The following is an 18,069-nucleotide window of genomic DNA, read 5'->3' on the forward strand; positions in this document are numbered from 1 at the left end:
AGCCAGGCTGGCTTGCCTGGCATCTCCTCTTATGCTGCCCAGACCCTGCCCCAACAGTCAGCACCTCAGTGCTGCCCTGGGTGGGACAGGGTGTCTGCCTGCCTGGGCAGCTCTCTCCAGGGGCCATCTGGGCTGGAGGGTGCAGCCTGGTAGCATGGGTGGGGGGTAGTAGAGCACAGTCTCCCTGCCTGTGTTCTTCTGGCTCAGCCCCAGTGCCTGCCATGGTGCTGTGACTTGTGGCTGCACAGGAGAGCCTGGAGCAGCAACTTAAAAAAAACCTTTCTCTGCGTGCCTCCTGGCATGCCAGGAAAATTGTCTCCGCTTGCCACTAATGGCACGTGTGCCAGGGGTTGCCAACCCCTGCCTTAGAGACTGCCTTCTTATCAGGAAGAGAAGCTAGCAAGCCCCTGTCTTTTAAATAGACATATTACCTGTTTTTAAAGTGGTTCTGACTAACTCAACTTTTGTCCTAATGAACAATGCAGAATTTTTACCTAATTATTTTTATTGCCTTTGTATTACTCTAAATCATTATTTTCTAAGGAACTATTTGCATTCATTAGATTGCAGCTTTAACATACAGCTACTCTTTGCTTAACATCATAGTTACGTTCTGGAAAAATGCAACGTTAAGCAAATCCAATTACGTCACAGTAGTTACCGACTAGCAGGCAGCAGCCAAACAACATTATAACCGAACATTGCACAACTTTAAATGAGTATGTTCTCTAATAGATCACCAACATACTAAGGAAAAAACATTAACTGGGATGATGTTAAGTGAGGAGTACCTGTATAAAGTGAGTCTGTTTCACTGGCTAGCTACATAAGGGATAAAAATGTTACAAAACCTTCCAAAATTAACCATTCTAAGGTAGATAAAGATGAGTTGCTTTAATTGGTGTAGTCACAAGCTTAATAATTGGTGCAGTTTTATCCTGGACTGAATGGAGTATCTTATTTGCTGAGTTAGTGTGTTTCTGTGCACTCCTTAACTAAGTTTTATAAACTTAGCTTCATCTTAAGGGAGCTTCTTCTGCACTATTTTAGTTTCTGTTTGTATATCAGTAGAGGCTATTTGGAAATCTGTTTCCGTGTGTATGGTTTATGTCAATTTTTTTGGCTTAAACCATTTTTAAATTCCTTTTGTTTTTCCCTCTTTCATTGGAGGTCTTGAATGGAACAGCAGGTACAGTGCTGAAAACTTAGCTGTTCCTTACTGTTCTATAGAGTATTGAATTAAATTTTATTCACCTCACCTTTTGACTGAGTTTCTTAAAGCAAGTGTCTGTTCTACTTAATTTTTGGCATACTACCCAAACACATGTTGAACTTTCAGTGCTGTAATCCTGCACATGGAAGGAAAATGTAGTTGATTTGCATTGTAGTGGTTGGTATATGTTAGGGATGTTGTATGAACTTGTACTGCAAGTGGGGAACTGAGATTCATTTTATAGCTTGTGGGGAGGGAGGCACAGAATAGGCTTATGTTAACGAACTTGTACTAGCATGGGGTCTGTTGCAAACTGGGACCCTTGTTGAGTTATACAGGGCCCTGCTTTATTCAGCATGACCACAGTAGGCATTGCAGATGCCTGCTTCTTTCAGTAATCTTTGCCTGTGTGTCCTTTGTTGGGGCGGAAAAATGCATTAACCGGACTCTAGCAAATGTAATATTATGGATTACTTTGTTTAGGAAATATTAAGAATTGTTTTCAAAAAATTAAAAAGTAAAGCGCTTAGAGTCAGAAAGTGCTGATATTAAAGATTTCTTTGTAGACGTATATGCAGGATTATGGTCTAATTATGTGCTCTCAATTCCACGGAGCTTGTCTCATTCAGTGAATAATTTAGGCAGTGCTCCAGAAATAAGAGATTCCAGTCTAAATCATCTGCAGCTACTTCTGTATAAATCCATTAGAGCATATTTTGAATGTATACTTTTGTAAAGGATGGCATATTTGGGGCCTCTGATGCACACAAATAGAGAGTGCACAGTGAGTGGGTGAGATGAGTCTATTCTTTCTAACCTGAAATGAATTTTATGGTTTGTATAAAATTTCTTCATTGACCATGTCAGCCATTCTTGTCCATTCCTAGGCTCTGAGCACTTCTAAAAGATTAATCATTTTATGATAATTAAAATACTTCTCTTAACATGGGCATAAATGAGGGTTGATTTCTACCCTATATCTAGAATTTAAGAATTTTAGGAAAAGTGTGGGCATGTAAACACAACATCTGTATTAAAATGTGGCGCTTAGAGTACTACAAAGAAATGGATTTTCTTTTCTGCCTTATAATTTAATACTCTGTTTTCTAGGTCTTGATGCAGAGTTATATTATGTGAGGAATGATGTTATTAATCACTGCGCATTGTCCTTCAATCTGTTAATACCTAGTGAGACCAGCAGTCTTCATTTCAGCTGGCATGCTAAATCCAAGGTAAGTATAAACCATTTCCACTTCATGCCTGGCTATATGAATACATGGTCAGGTGTTTGTAATTCAGGGCCAATATTATAGCTTTTTGGTGGCTTTTTTTCTTTGCAAAAAGTTACAGTATGCTGGGACATACTACTGTAGTTATATTTTATTCATATAGTCAAAGGGGAACCAAACCATTGTTGAGCTGGGAAAAAAACCCAAAGATGGAGGAAGAAGGCTGTTGGCTACATAATATTTTTAACCATTCAGTATAGTTAGTTGGAATGCATTCATTATCCATTGAATTTATAGTACTGTAGATAAACTACACACTTGTGAAACAGGCAGCCAGAAATTAAGGCCTCTGGAAATTTGACACATTTAGAACCCCAGAAATGTGTTTATGGGGGTGTAGAGAGAACTTCCAGGTCCCAATTGGATGGAAAGGATTTTGCTTAATCATTGGCTTTGGAATGTGCAGCCCCTCACATTTTGCACTGATGACTTCTTGGGGACAGGAGTAGGTGGAATAGGATCATGTTTGGGTGCCAGAGCCCATTTAGACCTCTGACAGGTGGCATTAAAATCTGGTCTGTAGTGTCAAAAACTTTAAACGAAATACCTAAATAAGTCTCTTGCAAGGATTCTTTTGGCTCAGGTACAGCTTTCTATTGTGAAGTGTGAATTTTTACCCCTGAAGCTGTTGGTAGCAGCTTTGTACAGTTCAAGCCAGTACACCTGTTGCACATTCTAGCCCAGGGCTGTCCAATTTGTGTGGCCTGCAGCAGGTTAACTCATAGTCCCTAGACTCCCAGTGTAGGCACCACTCCCCACATTGCTCTCCTGATGCTTCTGGCATGGGGGTCTCTGGCCTCCCCCTCCCTCTTCCAGCTTCTTTTTTCTTGAAGAAATTACAAACTCTCAGTTTCATGCATGCAGCCCACACAGCATGTGGCTGGGGAGGGGGCTGAAGGTATGTGGCCCCCAGTCGCTCAGAAGTTGGATAGCCTTGCTTTAGCTTGTGAGAGTGGAAAGCGTGTTGCTTCTGCAAAATCCATGCACTTCCACTTGGAACGTGAAAGAGTTCCTAATTGCCACAAATTGTGTTGGCTCAGCTGTGAACTGCATGCATCTTTTATACAACTCCAAGTTCCCAATGTGTGCCGTACATGCCCATTAAAAAAAACCCTATTAAAAAAAAAAAAACATTAACTCTGGTAAACCCTGGATTCATTCCTTACACACAGACAGTCCAGTTCATCCTCAGTTGTAACTTTGCCAGTAAGTGCTTTTAAAAAGTACTAAACATGTGGTATATGCATGGAGTGTGACTTTTTTCCCTAAAAGTTTATAGGTCAGGCAAATCAAAACAAGTTTTCATTGTATCACTTGCTCTGCTTTACTCCTTCAGTGTCTTCTTTCTATCTTGAACATTGTAGAGCTATGTGTGATTGGAAAAAAAACTTTTAAAAAGTTTTTAAGAGTTTTAAATCCACTTAAAGTTTAAAAAACTTTTAAAATGGTAGGAAATTTTAATTTTACACTCAGTTAAATAATTCCTAGAACTTCAGGATTGTAATTGGCCTTCTGTCTGACCCCATGTGCAGATGCTTGATTTGCTGTTCCAAAATCCTTTTAGCCAGATGCCTAGCCAGCCTCTTATTGACAACCTCCAGTGGGGCATAAACTGAATATGAGCCAACTTACCTGGCAGGAGAGATACTGTCTTCTCAGCCTTGAATGACTCGAGTGTAGTTAGAGGGTGAAGGCCTGACTCTTGCACTGCAGGCAGGCTGACCCCTGTGAGAGTCTACAAAGGCCTCCAAATGCAAGGATCTCGGCTACACAATTTATGGTGATCGGGCTTTCTCCCTAGCTTGCTCCTTTGGCCTTTTGGCTAAGGGCAAGCGAGACTAGGGGGCATCTGAACTCCAATGCCTCTGGGCTTGGGGCTTGCACATAGATGGATTGTCATGGATTTGGGTGTATCTGAAGCCACAGACTAATTTTGGGAAGTAGGATACTTGCTGGTGGTGACAGTGCTCTTGTTATAAAAAAAGCTAATGGGATGCTGGGCTACATTAATAGGAGCATTGCCAGCAAAGCGAGATAAGGAATTATTCCCCTCTATTTAGCATTGGTGAGGTCACATCTGGAGTCCTATGCCCAGTTTTGGGTCCCCACTACAGAAGGGATGTGAACAAATTGGAAAAGTCCAGCGGAGGGCAACAAAAATGGTTTGGGGGCTGGAGCATGTGACTTCTGAGGAGAGGCTGAGGGAACTGGGCTTATTTAGTCTGGACAAGATGGGTGTCAAACTGTAACATTTTAATTTTATTTAAAAAAAAAAAATTTTGCCTTGATATATGTTTTCCTTGAGTAGTGCTGTCTGCTGCCCAGAGTGGCACTGCAGGGGCAGAGGAGGAGGAAGGATTGCTGGGTGGGCTGGGGGGAGGGTGCAAGCAGTACCTAGGCAGCTGCAGCTGCACCAGGAGCAGCTCTGCTGGGAAGCTGTGCACACTGGCCTGGGTGTTGTCTGTGGGTGCAGGGCAGGCTGTCCCAGGTGGGAGCTGATGGGGCTCAGCCCATGCAGAGCACCATAGGGGCATCTGGATTGGATACAATCAGTTGGCCAGCGCCCATGCCCTTGCTGGATCCACTCAGTTGGTGGGCTGGATCAGGCCTACAGGCCATATTTTGCCCACCCCTGGGTTAGATATTAGGAAAATCTTTTTCACTAGGAGGGTAGTAAAGCACTGGAACATACTCCCAGAGAGGTTGTGAAATCTCCCCCTTTGGAGGTTTTGAAGACTCGGCTAGACTAATTTCTTTGCAGGGATGATCTAGTTGGGGCTGGTCCTGCTTTGAGCAGGGGGTTGGACTAGATGACTTCCTGAGCTCCCTTCCAATTCTCATTTTCTATGATTCTACAACTTCCCTAAGTAGCTTGTTCAGTTAGCCTACTTTTCTTGCAGTTAATGATGTTTGCTTGAGATTTGATCTAAATCTGCTTTGCTGCTATTCTTAGACCTATTGTCTCTGACCCTGCTCTCTGGGGCAAGGAGGAACAACACTTTCAAATATTTGAAATGCTGCTATAACAAGTTTTCAATGTCCTCCCTTCTCCATTCCCACCCTACCCTTCCTTCAGCCCTTTCTCCAAACTAGACTCAATTTCTTCAGCTCTTCCTCATATGTCTTGCTTTCCTATCCATTTATCACTTTTTTGTTTTGTTTGGATACTCTTCAGTTTTTTTCTGCACCTTTTAAAACATGATGCTGAAATCATGGTGGTGGTGGCTTTAAGACTTGCTCAGCTCATTCTTTCATGATATACTGACTTAAACTAATTCAGATGAGTCTAACAAAAAGATCCTAGAAAGACCTTGCCTGAATCTAACGTCAAAGATGAGATTCTGAAGGGAATTGACTCTACATTATTTGTACAGCCTTTTTCTTTCTTGTACACAAGTGTTTGCAGGTTCAGATTCTTCAGCTGGAAAGACAACATTGCTTATTGACATTTTATACTGTTTTGGTCGTTTACCTTATAACTGGAGACGTAGTAAATGAGTGAGAACTTTATTTCTTAATTCCCTTAGTGTATTAATGATTTGGCTTTTGACTGGTAAATGTAGTGCAATAACATGAGTTAATTATCCCTATGTTAAGCATTTTAAGAATTGGTAAATCTTCTCCAACATAATTTGCAAAAGTGCTTAGTGATTTTTGGGGGGGGTTTTAAAGTATTTTTCTCCACTTTAATGCCCAATTTGAAATCATTTAAAGGATCCTGGCAATCAAAGTGCTTAGTAGCCTGCTGTGTTATAATTGAACTTCTATTAAATACCTTGATCTTGGGCACACGCAATTACCTGTCGGTATTGTTTTTCAGAAATAACCCATAATTTATTCAAGTTAAAGCTAGAAAATGTGCACATACTAATTCTTTTTATCGGTGTTATCAAATTCCTGTACACCTGGGTTTCTTAACAGTTTCCAACATGCTGTTACAGGTTGAATATAAACTGGGATTTCAGGTAGATAATCCTATGGCTATGGATATGCCCCAGGCCAATATTTCTTTACAAGGAGAGGTCCCTCGCACGTTATCAGGTGAGTAAACTGACTTTCAACATTGAAGGCACAAGCACTATGATAGCACAATACTTTCTTAAGAATGCTAGTAGTATATGCTCACACAACTTTAGCTGTAGATAATAAGGCACAGCAGTTATCATTCTTTTCCAATAAGAATGTAAATCAAGATTCCTGTTGTGCTTGGGAATGAATCTTGTTTCCCCTGTTTTTGGGGAAAAGCTACAACTGTTCCCTAAAGAAAAGCATGACATTTCCATAATATACGTAAAGTTATATTCCAGTCTCGTTATTGCAGCTAACAGATGCACCGGATTGTAAACTTACTTTGTAACATATACAGGGTGTTTATAAAATCCTTGTGCAACTTTAAACTTCAATCATTTTGGATATATACATGATAGAAGCAAACTGTAAATGGCTATTGAAAGCATGATTCATTAAGTTTTTTAGCATAGTATAAGCTATGCATAGGGTAAGGATCACAAATGTAATTCATGAAATCACTCAGCAGCAACTGGAAAATGTTTTCTACAAATGGAAGGATTAGATTGAACAATGTATCACGAAAGATGACAGTTACGTTGAAGTCTAGAAATTTGAGCTGTATTGTGTTAAAAGTTAATGAATTATGTTTTCAGTTGCTGTTTATCATGTGTACATCCAGAGTTACTAAAGTTTTAGAGTTGCACGAGGATTTTATAATAAACATGTATAAATATATATTAAATAATGATTTCACCTTATCTTTTTTTTTTAAGAAACGCAGTGCTAATTAGCACCAAGGGGTAGTATTGTCCATTTGTAAAGAAGTCAGCTCAAGAATATTCTGCCTCCACCCCCTCAAAACTGTTAGGGGAAAAACTTGCCTAGTTTGTGCAAGAATATGCTCAAGTGTTTTTGTCACTACTGCAGTAAAATAACATTGGGGCTTTTGTTCACAGTGGATGTAAAATCCTGGCATATTGCTGTCTGTGTCGTATTATTTCCTTTGTAAAGGCAGTGGAATATCAGGCTTGTTGTTTTTGCAGTTGTGCTGACATCAGGGATATTGGTACATCGCCTAGAAGGCAAATCTAGTCATATTAATTTTAAGCTTTGTTCCCAGACAGCCTTTCTGAGACCAGAATTTTCCAACTTGGCTGCTGTGAAAAGACTGCCTCGTTGGTTCTAAAAAGTGAGGGAGGTTAGGCGGAGAAATCAAGCACTTCTGTTTTGAACTACAGCAATAGCAGGACACATCTGAGCTTCTGCCTCAACTGATCGATTTAAGTGCTTGGTAACTGCAGTGTCTAGCAAGTCACTATAGAGACTTCTTGTGTGTTTGCAGTCTTTGAGCTTTACTACGGTTTATGTAACTAAATATAGTTGACTGCACCCACTGTAATAGATTTCCCAGAAATCACAAGATCTAAAGACCAAAGTGATGTTTTCTCAGTTAAAGTGCTTGAAAAATGTTGTCCTTTTTAACTCTTATCATTTAAACATTGCTTTATAAAATAAATGGTTGACATGCACTTTAAAAAAGCTTGTCTTATTCTTTGTCTTTGCAGTGTTTCGGGTTGAAATCTCCTGCACTGGCAGACTAGACTCTGAGGTTACGATACTAATGCAGCTCAACTTGACAGTAAATTCCTCAAAAAATATCACAGTGTTAAATTTCAAACGAAGGAAAATGTGCTACAAAAGTAAGACATGAAGCTGCCAAAGGGAGAGGAAATGGGGAGTAAAAGAGCAAAGATTAGGATGATGACCGTATGATTAAAAAACCATTGGAGTTTTTGGTGGGAGGGAGGAGAAATGCTGTTGGGAAGATTGAGGGTAGAGAGGGCAGAAGGGTAATAACTTGTCTTCTAAGGAAATGGGAACTCTAGGTAAAAGAGGAGGACGGGAAAACAGAAATTTGAAGTATATACTGAATTGGTGAAATGGGACAGGAGGAGAGATGGCAGAAAAAATTAGTAATACATTTTAATTGAATAGTAATCTTTCCATTATGGAAATTGAGGGATGTAGCTTTGTCTCCCCAGACTTACAGCATTTTGCACATCAAGTTTCTTAAGGTAATTTTCAGTTAAGAAACTTAGCACTCTGTGGGTACATCTACATGTGGTGTTAGTGTGAAGAAATGAATGCCAGCAGAGTTTGCCCAGGACCACAACATTTAGAGCTGAGGCGGAGCAGCCCTGGGGTGGGGGTCAGCCCTGGGATCCAGGTGGTGGCATTGGGTGGTGGAGGTGCTGGCTAGGGCACAACGGTACTACAGTACAAGAGCAGGTGGCAGGCAGCCCCTGCACTTTAGCACCCTTGTACCCCAGCCAGACCCTGTCACTGTCTACACGTATGTTTCAGTGGAGTAAACTATTCTGCCATAGGACAGTACTGTTCCCAATAGTACTGTCCTACAACCAAGTTAATTAATTTACTGCACCCTAATACTGGCATACGTGTAGACTGTGACAGTACTGCAGAGCTAATTAGTCAACTCTGTAGTAAAGCGCACAAGTAGATGCACCCTGTGTCACTTCCTTTAGTCCTGTTTGATCTTTATTAGTGAAATAATGCAGACTTTATACTTGCCACCTAGTTGATGCAGTGAAGTGTTAAGGGGTAAGCTACAGTTTGAAGATTTAAAGTGCAGTGTTGGTTTTTGCCATTATCTTTAATTGAACATTTCTCCTTCACTGGAGTCGGAAGAAAAATATTCTGATTTGGAGAATTCCAGGAAATACCCTTCTAAAATGGCTGGAAATGTCTGCTTTTAGACTGCATCTCAGCAAAGATGACCACAACTCCCATTCATCTGCTTCTCATAGTGCCTTTCTGCATCCTGAGAGTATTTATAGGGTTGATAGGTGTCAGTCACCAGCTTCCCTGAGGGCAGCCTGCCTTTTAACTCTCATTGGTTATAAATGCCTGAAGGTGAATTTTGCTAAAGTGGCTTTTGTTTTTACATCTTAAAAATGTTTAGCATGTAACATTTATGCAAGGAGAGTGAACACCACCGCTTGGTTTCATAAGAAAATAGTTCTCGACTGTTTCACATTTTCTGGTGAAAAAAATTATTTGGGTTTTTGCTGACTTGAGGCAGTTTTGAGATGGATGTTCCTTCATCTGTTGGCCTTTTGATACTGGTTTATGTTTTTAGTTAGGTACTTTCTTTAAGCATTCTAAGTTAGGGAAGTTTTCACTGCTCATGCATGCATGGTTAATCAAGCTCATAGTTAATGTTCATCCTTAAACCACCATGCAGCTGTTAGGGTGGGTGGGGTTGGGACACTTCTTAAATTCTGCAGGGAACATTCTCATTCAGTGCGTGTTACCTAAGGGTGCCTAAATGCATCAACTGATGCTTGCTTTTTTTTTTTTTTTTAAATCTGGTATTGAATGGAGGAGGAGAGCTACACAGGAATCCTTGTCTCTGCTATATGTGATTTATAAATATGTAGGGACACAGAGGTGGCACTGCATGGTACTACTGCCTGCAGTTTGTCTCACAAGGTGGAAACTGGGGGCTATCTCCTATGGAACTTAAAATAGATAACATATCAGAATTGCTTGTTTCATTCCTCTTATAGCAAATTCCACCCAAAACAATGTCTGCAGGCTCTTTGCACTCAGATGAAATAAAACCATAATGTACCCTATGTTTCCTTAATAAAAGGGAGCTCTGTCAACAGGAAAGGAAGCAAGACTGGGTGGATCTCAGTTGTCCTGACAAAAATACCAGCTGGGTACAGCAATATGAAACCTTATCTAGAGAACTGTGCAATTACACTGGCTACATGTTATGCATTAGGCTCTTGGATCCTAATGCTAAAATCCATTTGAATCATGCATATGAAAACCCATTTCCCCCCAAACATTTAAACCGCCATGGTTTCTGCAAATTTAACATAAAGACCAGCCCTCAATAAAAACTTGAATACCATCCTGTAAAGTTGCATCTTCCATAATGCATCTGGTTTGGAATTCTTTTTGGGCAAAGGTTTTATAGCATCATTATTTTTTTTTCCAGCCTTGCTTAGCTAAACACTAGGTTAGGTGACTGTTCCCCAAGTTGATGGGATACATTAGATTAGGGCTGTCAGCTAAAACCAAAAACATTGCAAACTTTTATTTGAAAAAAGACAACTTTTCAGCAGTTAAATCTTCCTTTTTCATGTTCTTTAAATGTCTGTCTGTGTGTTAAAATGCACATATACATTCCAATGTGGGCATGTATGTGTCCAGGGCTTTTGTATCCAGATTCTCTTAGGCAGCAGTTCCTTTTGGGGCTGCTGCACCTGTCCTGAAGTGTCTTCAGCCCACAGAGAAGGTCATAAAGGACGGGACAGCTTCAGCTGCCCCTCAGTTCCTTCTCTCTGTTTATTGCTAAAAGCCAAAACTTGCATTGTGTGTGTGTGTCTCCATTTCCATTTCATGTGCTGCTTTTCTTTCTTATGCAAAATATCTCTAAATATATCTTGGGTGAGTCGTGGTTAAGCTTAGTGTTAGTAATTTGATAGCTTTTCTTCTCCCTTTTTTTTGTGAGGGGAAAGCTTTTGTTGCAGTTCAGTACAGATTGAGTGCTTGGATGAGTCTGTGCGACTGGAATCACCATGATTAAAATATTGCCTTTCGTGTGAGACTATCCCTTTATGCTGCAGGCATACCAGATGCTCATTGTGTCTGAGATGCATGTGACATCTGTACATCTGTAAATAGTTTTCCAAGAGAACGAGAGAGTTAAGGAAACTTGATTTTTATTTTATTTTTTTTAATTTGAGGGCATTCTGCCTCAAATTCCACGACAAACTTCTGAGCCTTCATCAGCTAGAAATGCCCCTCCATCCTCCTGTATGCATGGAGCTCAGTGTAAGTTACTCAAAGCAGGAATATCTGTGTGTAAAACCTCAGGTGACAGAGCCAAGAGTACTGAGGACTGACAGGGGTAGGAGATGGTGATCTCCAGCACCAGGTCCTTCCCTGTAGAAGACATGAATTTTCTTAGGTATCAGTTGTAAGGGTTACCTGAAAAACCATGATTAGTGAGAAGAGAAGGGAGGGCCCTTTCTCCTGTTAGCTCAATAGCCTTGTGGCTTTGGCACTGGCCCAGCAAGTAGGAGGCTCGGGTTTTATGTACCTCTCAACCCAGGGGAGTTTGAACCTGCATCTCACCTCTGCTCTTTGGAGGAATGAAAACATCTAAACCACAGTGGGCCCTGCTGTCAGAACCCAGACTAAACTGGACTGAACATAAAAGTATGCTCATTGGGACAGAGAGATGGAGACAGACCTAGCAAAGGAAAACATGTATCCTTTTAATAGAACTGAGGCAGGTGATTTAATATAAAGGAATTTAAATGGGACACGTGTTAAACTTCACTTTTTTCCCTTGTCTGTCTAGAACTTGAACAAGAAGTAAAATCTCCAACTTCTGACAAAAACAGCAGCAAAGCTATTTGTAAGTATTGCAGCATTAAAGTGCTCTTACTACTTGTTGCATAAGTGAACAAAAAACATTTGATGTACTGGTGAAAGGAATTTTGTCAAAACATTAGACTCTTCCCCATTCAGGTTATATGCAGCCAAGCAGTTTGGAGTTGATTGACAAAACAGTTTTCCTGCTTTCAGCTAGCAATATTCAGTGGGGACAAGAAGGAACTACACTCAGTGAAATCACAATCTTTCCCCAATGGCCCAAAGCCTCTGGAGTGGTGTTGCAAAAACCAACATATTTTCAGGCCTTTGGAGCATGTTAACATTGCTTTGCACATTCACTTTGGCAAGTTAAACTAACTACTTTAACTGGGAACAAAGGAAGGAGGAGATAGAAATGCTACCTGCAGCATTCTCAGTCTTGTTTTTGGTAACCAAAACATAAGCCTTATGCCAAAATGCTTAGGACTCAACAGATGGGTTTACTCGCTTTTTATTGATGCTAATTGGCTTTTACTTAAAGTACTAGAAATAATTGTCCTTTTAAATAAAAAAGGAAAAACCAGGTGAACAGGGCCTTGCAGAAGTCCAGTCTCTAAAGTGAGAAGTTTGTCTTGCCTCCTGTTAACACCCCTTCTACTATGAGCAAATTGTTGCCGCCTCCTAGTGCTTAGAATAGTCAGGCAGCCCTGTCACTGCTAAAACAAGGTGACAGATTTATCTAGGCTGGATGTAGCTAGGGGTGAATGGTGGGAAGCAGTGTTAACCAGCTCATGCTGCTGTATTCAGGTGCAAGGGACAGGTTTCCACAAGCCACTCATGACACTTTCTAAACTAAAGCATGAAAGGAGGTATCTCTGGTTACTTGTTAGGTAGTCTTCAAATTGCAGGTTAGTGTTGGTGGGTCATGGCTTCTAGGTGTTAAATCCCACTTTGTCCAGCTGAGAGACCTGCTAGCATGTTTGTTTTGGGGGTTGGGAAGGCTGTGTCCAAATACTCTGTTCTAGTGGTGTCAAAACAGTTGCTCTGTGTGCCACATCTGACCCATGGGTTGTATATCTGGCCTGCTGGTGGGCAGCTGGAAGCTACAGGCTATAGCCAGGGGGAGTAGCTTGCCATCCAAGGCTCTTGGGCACCAGAGGATGTGGCTCTGATCAGCAGAAGAATGAGCAGGAGCTGTTATAGTCCTGGTCACTCTCCAGCTAATTGCCCTGTAGCTACCACTGCAGCCCTACCTCCTTGCAGGTGGCATTATTGCCAGCCTATGCTTGAGCCCCTACAGCTGTGTGCCAGAACCAGACTTGCTGCAGCAGTATGGGGTATGCAGCAGCTTGTGTGCATGGCATGCTACAGGAGCTGGAGTTGCTGCTGCCACTGTGTGTCCAAAGTTAGAGCAGCTGGATCCAGCCCAGGAGGAACCCTACAGTCTGGATGTGGGTGGAGTTTGATACCCCTATTCTGTTGGGACCCCTGTTGGTATTCATAGCTGATCTGAGCAGTTCTCCTGGCTCGCCTGTGCAGCAGTGAGGTGACTCTGTGCTGGGGATTGGAGCAAAGTGTGCCTTGTGTCAATTGGTCCATTGCATGCTGAAACGGGTGACAGGCTTGACTGCAGCTCTGCTGTATGAACTGTGGCAGTGATAGCACTTTGCATGGGGAAAGGATTGTTATTTTTCTAGAAACATCTTTCCCAAAGCCTGGCAGCTGGGAGGCTCCCTGACCATTTGCCATAAGCTGGAGGGCACCCCTCTGCCCTCATACTGATCAGGGTGCTGGTCCCTGTCTTGATTTAGGGTAGGGGTGCCGGAAGTACAGCTGCTCTGTCCAGCCTGCTGACATACCACAGGGCCACTGGAAGTTGAAAGGGAGGCTCAGGGAAGTATGGCCTGCTGCTGAATGCATGGCTATTGGGCCCTGGTGGGCATGATTGTTGGTAGCAGGAGAGCAAGTCGGGGCTGATACAGCCCTGGTTGCCCTCTGTCTACATTGCCCATCACCACTTTCATGGCTCTAACTCCTTGTCCTCCAGCTCTGCCACCATGTGCTGCATTCCCCATGCTGGATCTAGAGCTGCCTCTAGCACAGGGCAAATGGTGGCAATGTTAGCTCTGGTTCCAGCCTGGAGCATTCAGTGGGAATCAGAGCTGTGCCCTGTGTCCCATGCCAGAACCACAAGTGTGTCGTGTGTGTGTCCCCATGCCTTGGGCTGAGCTTAAGGAGTCCCACAGTCCAGATCCAGCCCTGGGCATAGGTTGAATTTGACACCCCTGGTTTAGGGCATGCTTCCCTTGTTAAAATGCTGTGGTTGCTTTCCTGAGCCTGCTTGCTCTGTGCTATACTGACCTCTCCTGACAAAACATAGACACATATTTAAAAATTAATTAAAGTTGAAATGACTCAAGTCACTTCTTTGGTCCTGTTCTTTCAGGCTATGATACATTGTAGTAAAAATGCAGTCACATTCTTTGCTTAATCCTTTGAACTTGTTTGTCACGCATGTAATTTGTCGTCTTTTTGGAAGTCTTTCTCAGTGATGTTTTGTCCTTCTCTTTCAGTTGATCCTGTAAATGCAGCTCCCACCACATCTACCCGTGTGTTTTATATCAGTGTCGGGGTTTGCTGTGCTGTTATATTCCTGGTGGCAATAATATTAGCTGTCTTGCATCTTCATAGTATGAAGAGAATAGAGCTGGATGACAGGCAAGTACCCAGTTGTCTTTTCAGATATGCCTTTATGACATTGTACATAATTCAGTTACATAAAAAGACATGTATACATGGTAAGGACCATTCTTTTGAAGCTGAGAAATGAATTAGTTGCTATTAATTTGCTTTTTATAGTAGTTTTCTTCCCTTTGAAGAGTTTTTGGACCACTGGTTTTGACTGGCAGGTCCTTTGAAGGAAGCCTGGGGAACAGCCAAAATCCAACAGTGCTAGTAGAATGGGTGATCTCCAGTCGGTATCCAGTGGCATCTGTCTGTGTGGTCACCTGTGCAAGCTTGTGTATTGGATTGTCTGATGCTTCTCTTCATGCTGGTTCAGTTTCAAGTAAATTTTTGTTTGGTTTTAATTTCTCTGGGAGAGCGCTACGCATTCCTTCTCAAACCCCAGGACAGAAACTTCTGAGTTGTCATCAGAGAAAAATCTGGGTCCATTTATGGCCCATGTAAGAACATTGCAGCCCAACATTAAACAGCCTCCAGTTCTAATATGGGCTATAAGATGGTAGGATCTGTTTCACCAGAAGTATTTGGATCATTTGGTGTTTGGCTTGAAGCCTTACTGTGGAGTAATTAAGACAATTGATTATAGTGTCATAATAATAGTATTTTATCTATTAAGATAAAACAAAGATAAACATGGAAAAGTTCAAGGGGAGGAAATTGGCCAAAAAATAAATCCTTCCTGATGGTTTTGTATCCACCATGTCTTATTTAGGGTGAAACTGTGGCAGTTGGAAGTAAAGCTGTCTAGTCTGAAAATCCAGTGCCTCAGAGGCAGAAAATGCAGATGGGTTTAAAATTACTAGTTTCTGTCCCATAGTGCCAATGTTGAGAGTGGGATAAAAAATCGGGGGGGGGCAAAGATTCAGAGTCCTGAGGCTGTTGGGATTGAAAGAAGATTTTAAATATGCCTTGGGTGTATTGATAGCCTTTACTTTTTCACTAGATTGAGAGAGTAGTGCTGCTGGATTGTCTTCACTGTGACAAATCAGTGTATCATCCTTATTGGCATTATGATAGGGCCTGTGCATCCCAAATGTGCCATTACAAACAATGTAAGAAAGGCAGTTTCTTTGTGGAAGTTAACTGTTTTTCTGTTCCCACCTCGTAAGATGCTTTTTCTCCTTTTCTGTTTTTTTCTTATTTAATATGTGTTTAGTAAGAAGTAGGGACCTACTCAGTTTACAATTTTGTGAATTTCACAGAAATTGCAAAATTGAAATCTGTGCTGGCTACCCAGTGGGAACCAGCGGTCCTTATGGCAAATGCGGCCTGGCTGTGCAGCTGGGGGGGTGGTGCTGGCACAAAGGGGAACAGGCAAGAAGGTGGCCACTGCTGATTGGCCGAGGGTTGCCTGTTGTGCAGCCCTGCCCCTCTCCACCAATCAGTGTTGAGGGGTGGGACTATGTGACAGGCAGCCCTCGGCCAGTCTGGCAAGGGGCAGGGCCACATGATGGCCAGCCTCCTGACCAATCAGTGGTGAGGGGTGGGGCCAGTGGGGGGCCCTTGGCCAATCAGGTGTGTGTGTGTGTGTGTGTGTGGCGGGGGTGCTCACCATGATACGCCTGCAAAAATGGTGGCTGGTCCCACAATCTGCCCATGAAATTGGCTTGCTTTGGGTCATTGTCAGTGATCCGTTGCAGTTGAGGATGACCACTCCCATGGGCTGAATGAAAGCTTGCAGATGAATCTGTTGATGACTCAGAAGGCTGATCCTAGCGCCACAGACTGTCTGGCAGATGCCACAGGCTGTGGTTAAAGGAAGGATCTGACCACAGTTTTGTTTTCTTTCCTTCAGTTTCTGACATTTTTCTGCCTCCAGGGTGAGACTGTTTTCCTGAAAGTAAACTGTCCCTCACAAGGCGATGCAGTTATTTTGGTAAATGTACATTTGGCATGCACAAACATTGCCCTGTCCACTGCAGCTGATGTTGAATGATCAATGCTTCCATACTGATGGCCACTGGCATGTGTATGATACTCCTTCTACTTTATGCAAAGGATCTTCTAAAGTTTGTGCTGGTGATGGTGTTCTTGGCTTTTCACATGGTCCCTGTGGGTCAACCAAGCTTCACAGTTGTAGAGAAGAGTTGAGATTACCGTAGCCTTACACAGTAGGAGTTTTGTTCGAGTCCTGATGTTGCGATTGTTGAACATACAATGATTCAGTCTTCCAAAGGCAAAGTTGTCACGTCAGATCCTATACTGGATCTCCTTGTCAATGTTGGCCTTCTTTGAGAGATGGCTGCTGAGGTATGCAAAGTATTTGACATTCTCCAGCTCCCCTCCATCAGTGAGGATATTTGCCTGGGTTGCTAATTGGCACAGAGCAGGTTGGTGAAGCACCTTTGTTTTTGCAGTGTTAAGGGTCAGTCCTAGGCACTGGTATGCTTGAGGGAAGCAGTTAAGGGCTGTTTGTAGGTATTCCTCAATATGTGTAATGACAGTACAGTCATCGGTGTACTGACGTTCCACAGTTGAGGCTGATGTAAGTCTAGTTTTGACATGGATGCAGGAGAGGTTGAAAAGGATCCTGTCCATCCTGTGTTCAGTGCCAATGCCATGTGGATAAGTGGTTTGATGACTGCAGGAAAGAAAATGGAATTGATGCATTCACACAACCCCGCTTGATGTCAGTTTGAATGGCAAAGGGCTCCGTAGCAGAGCCACTGCATAGGTTGGAGGTGGTCATTTGGTCATGAAGGACTCTTAAGATGGTGATAAATTTTCCTGGGCAGCCGAACTTCAGTAAGATCTTCCATAGATCTTCACGGTTAATGGAGTTGAAGACTTTGGTTAAATCAATAAAGGCCGCATACATTTCTGATACTGTTCTTGGCAATTTTCATGGACCTGCTAGGCTGCAGAAATCTTGTCCATGGTGCTTCTTGGTGGTCTGAAACGACATTGAGACTTGGGGAAATGTTTCCTTAGCAAGAGGGAACTGTCGGGTCAGTAGAGTTTGAACAAAGATCTTCCCAGCGATGGAGAGGAGGGCGATACCTCAATAGTTTCCACAGTCAGGCTTATCTGCCTTTTTAAACATAGTGACAATATTGTCATTCCTTAGGTCAGTGGGAATTTCCTCAGTGTTCCAGATTTTGAGAAACAGTATATGGTGCTTGTTGGTCATAGTTTCCCCCACCTACTTTGAAGACCTTGGATGGTCTGCCATCAGGGCCAAGTGCACTGTTGTTCTTCATCTGTCTTATTGTTTGGTAGACCTCAGAGGTTGGTGAACTAGCAAGTGATTCCTTTATTGGATGCTGTGGGATGGATTCGCTGGTTTCATCAGTCACTGTTGATTATAGTTTCATAGTTTTATAGTTTCTAGGGTCGGAAGGGACCTGAGCAGATCATCTAGTCCGACCCCCTGCCATGGCAGGAAAGAGTACTGGG

At 42.3% G+C, this 18,069-nt stretch overlaps 1 protein-coding gene across 1 annotated transcript in view; it reads left to right on the forward strand.

The window, feature by feature from the left end:
* RYK (receptor-like tyrosine kinase) overlaps positions 1–18,069 on the forward strand; it is an 84,329-nt gene that overhangs the window by 22,845 nt on the left and 43,415 nt on the right. Inside the window, exons 2-6 of the mRNA XM_019542971.1 lie at positions 2,324–2,445; positions 6,444–6,543; positions 8,079–8,213; positions 11,915–11,971; positions 14,502–14,646. Coding sequence (XP_019398516.1) covers positions 2,324–2,445; positions 6,444–6,543; positions 8,079–8,213; positions 11,915–11,971; positions 14,502–14,646 — 559 coding nt within the window. The remainder of the gene's footprint in view (positions 1–2,323; positions 2,446–6,443; positions 6,544–8,078; positions 8,214–11,914; positions 11,972–14,501; positions 14,647–18,069) is intronic.

This window comes from Crocodylus porosus, unplaced genomic scaffold, assembly GCF_001723895.1.
Source record: "Crocodylus porosus isolate Cpor-Errol unplaced genomic scaffold, CroPor_comp1, whole genome shotgun sequence".
NCBI lineage: Eukaryota > Metazoa > Chordata > Crocodylia > Crocodylidae > Crocodylus > Crocodylus porosus.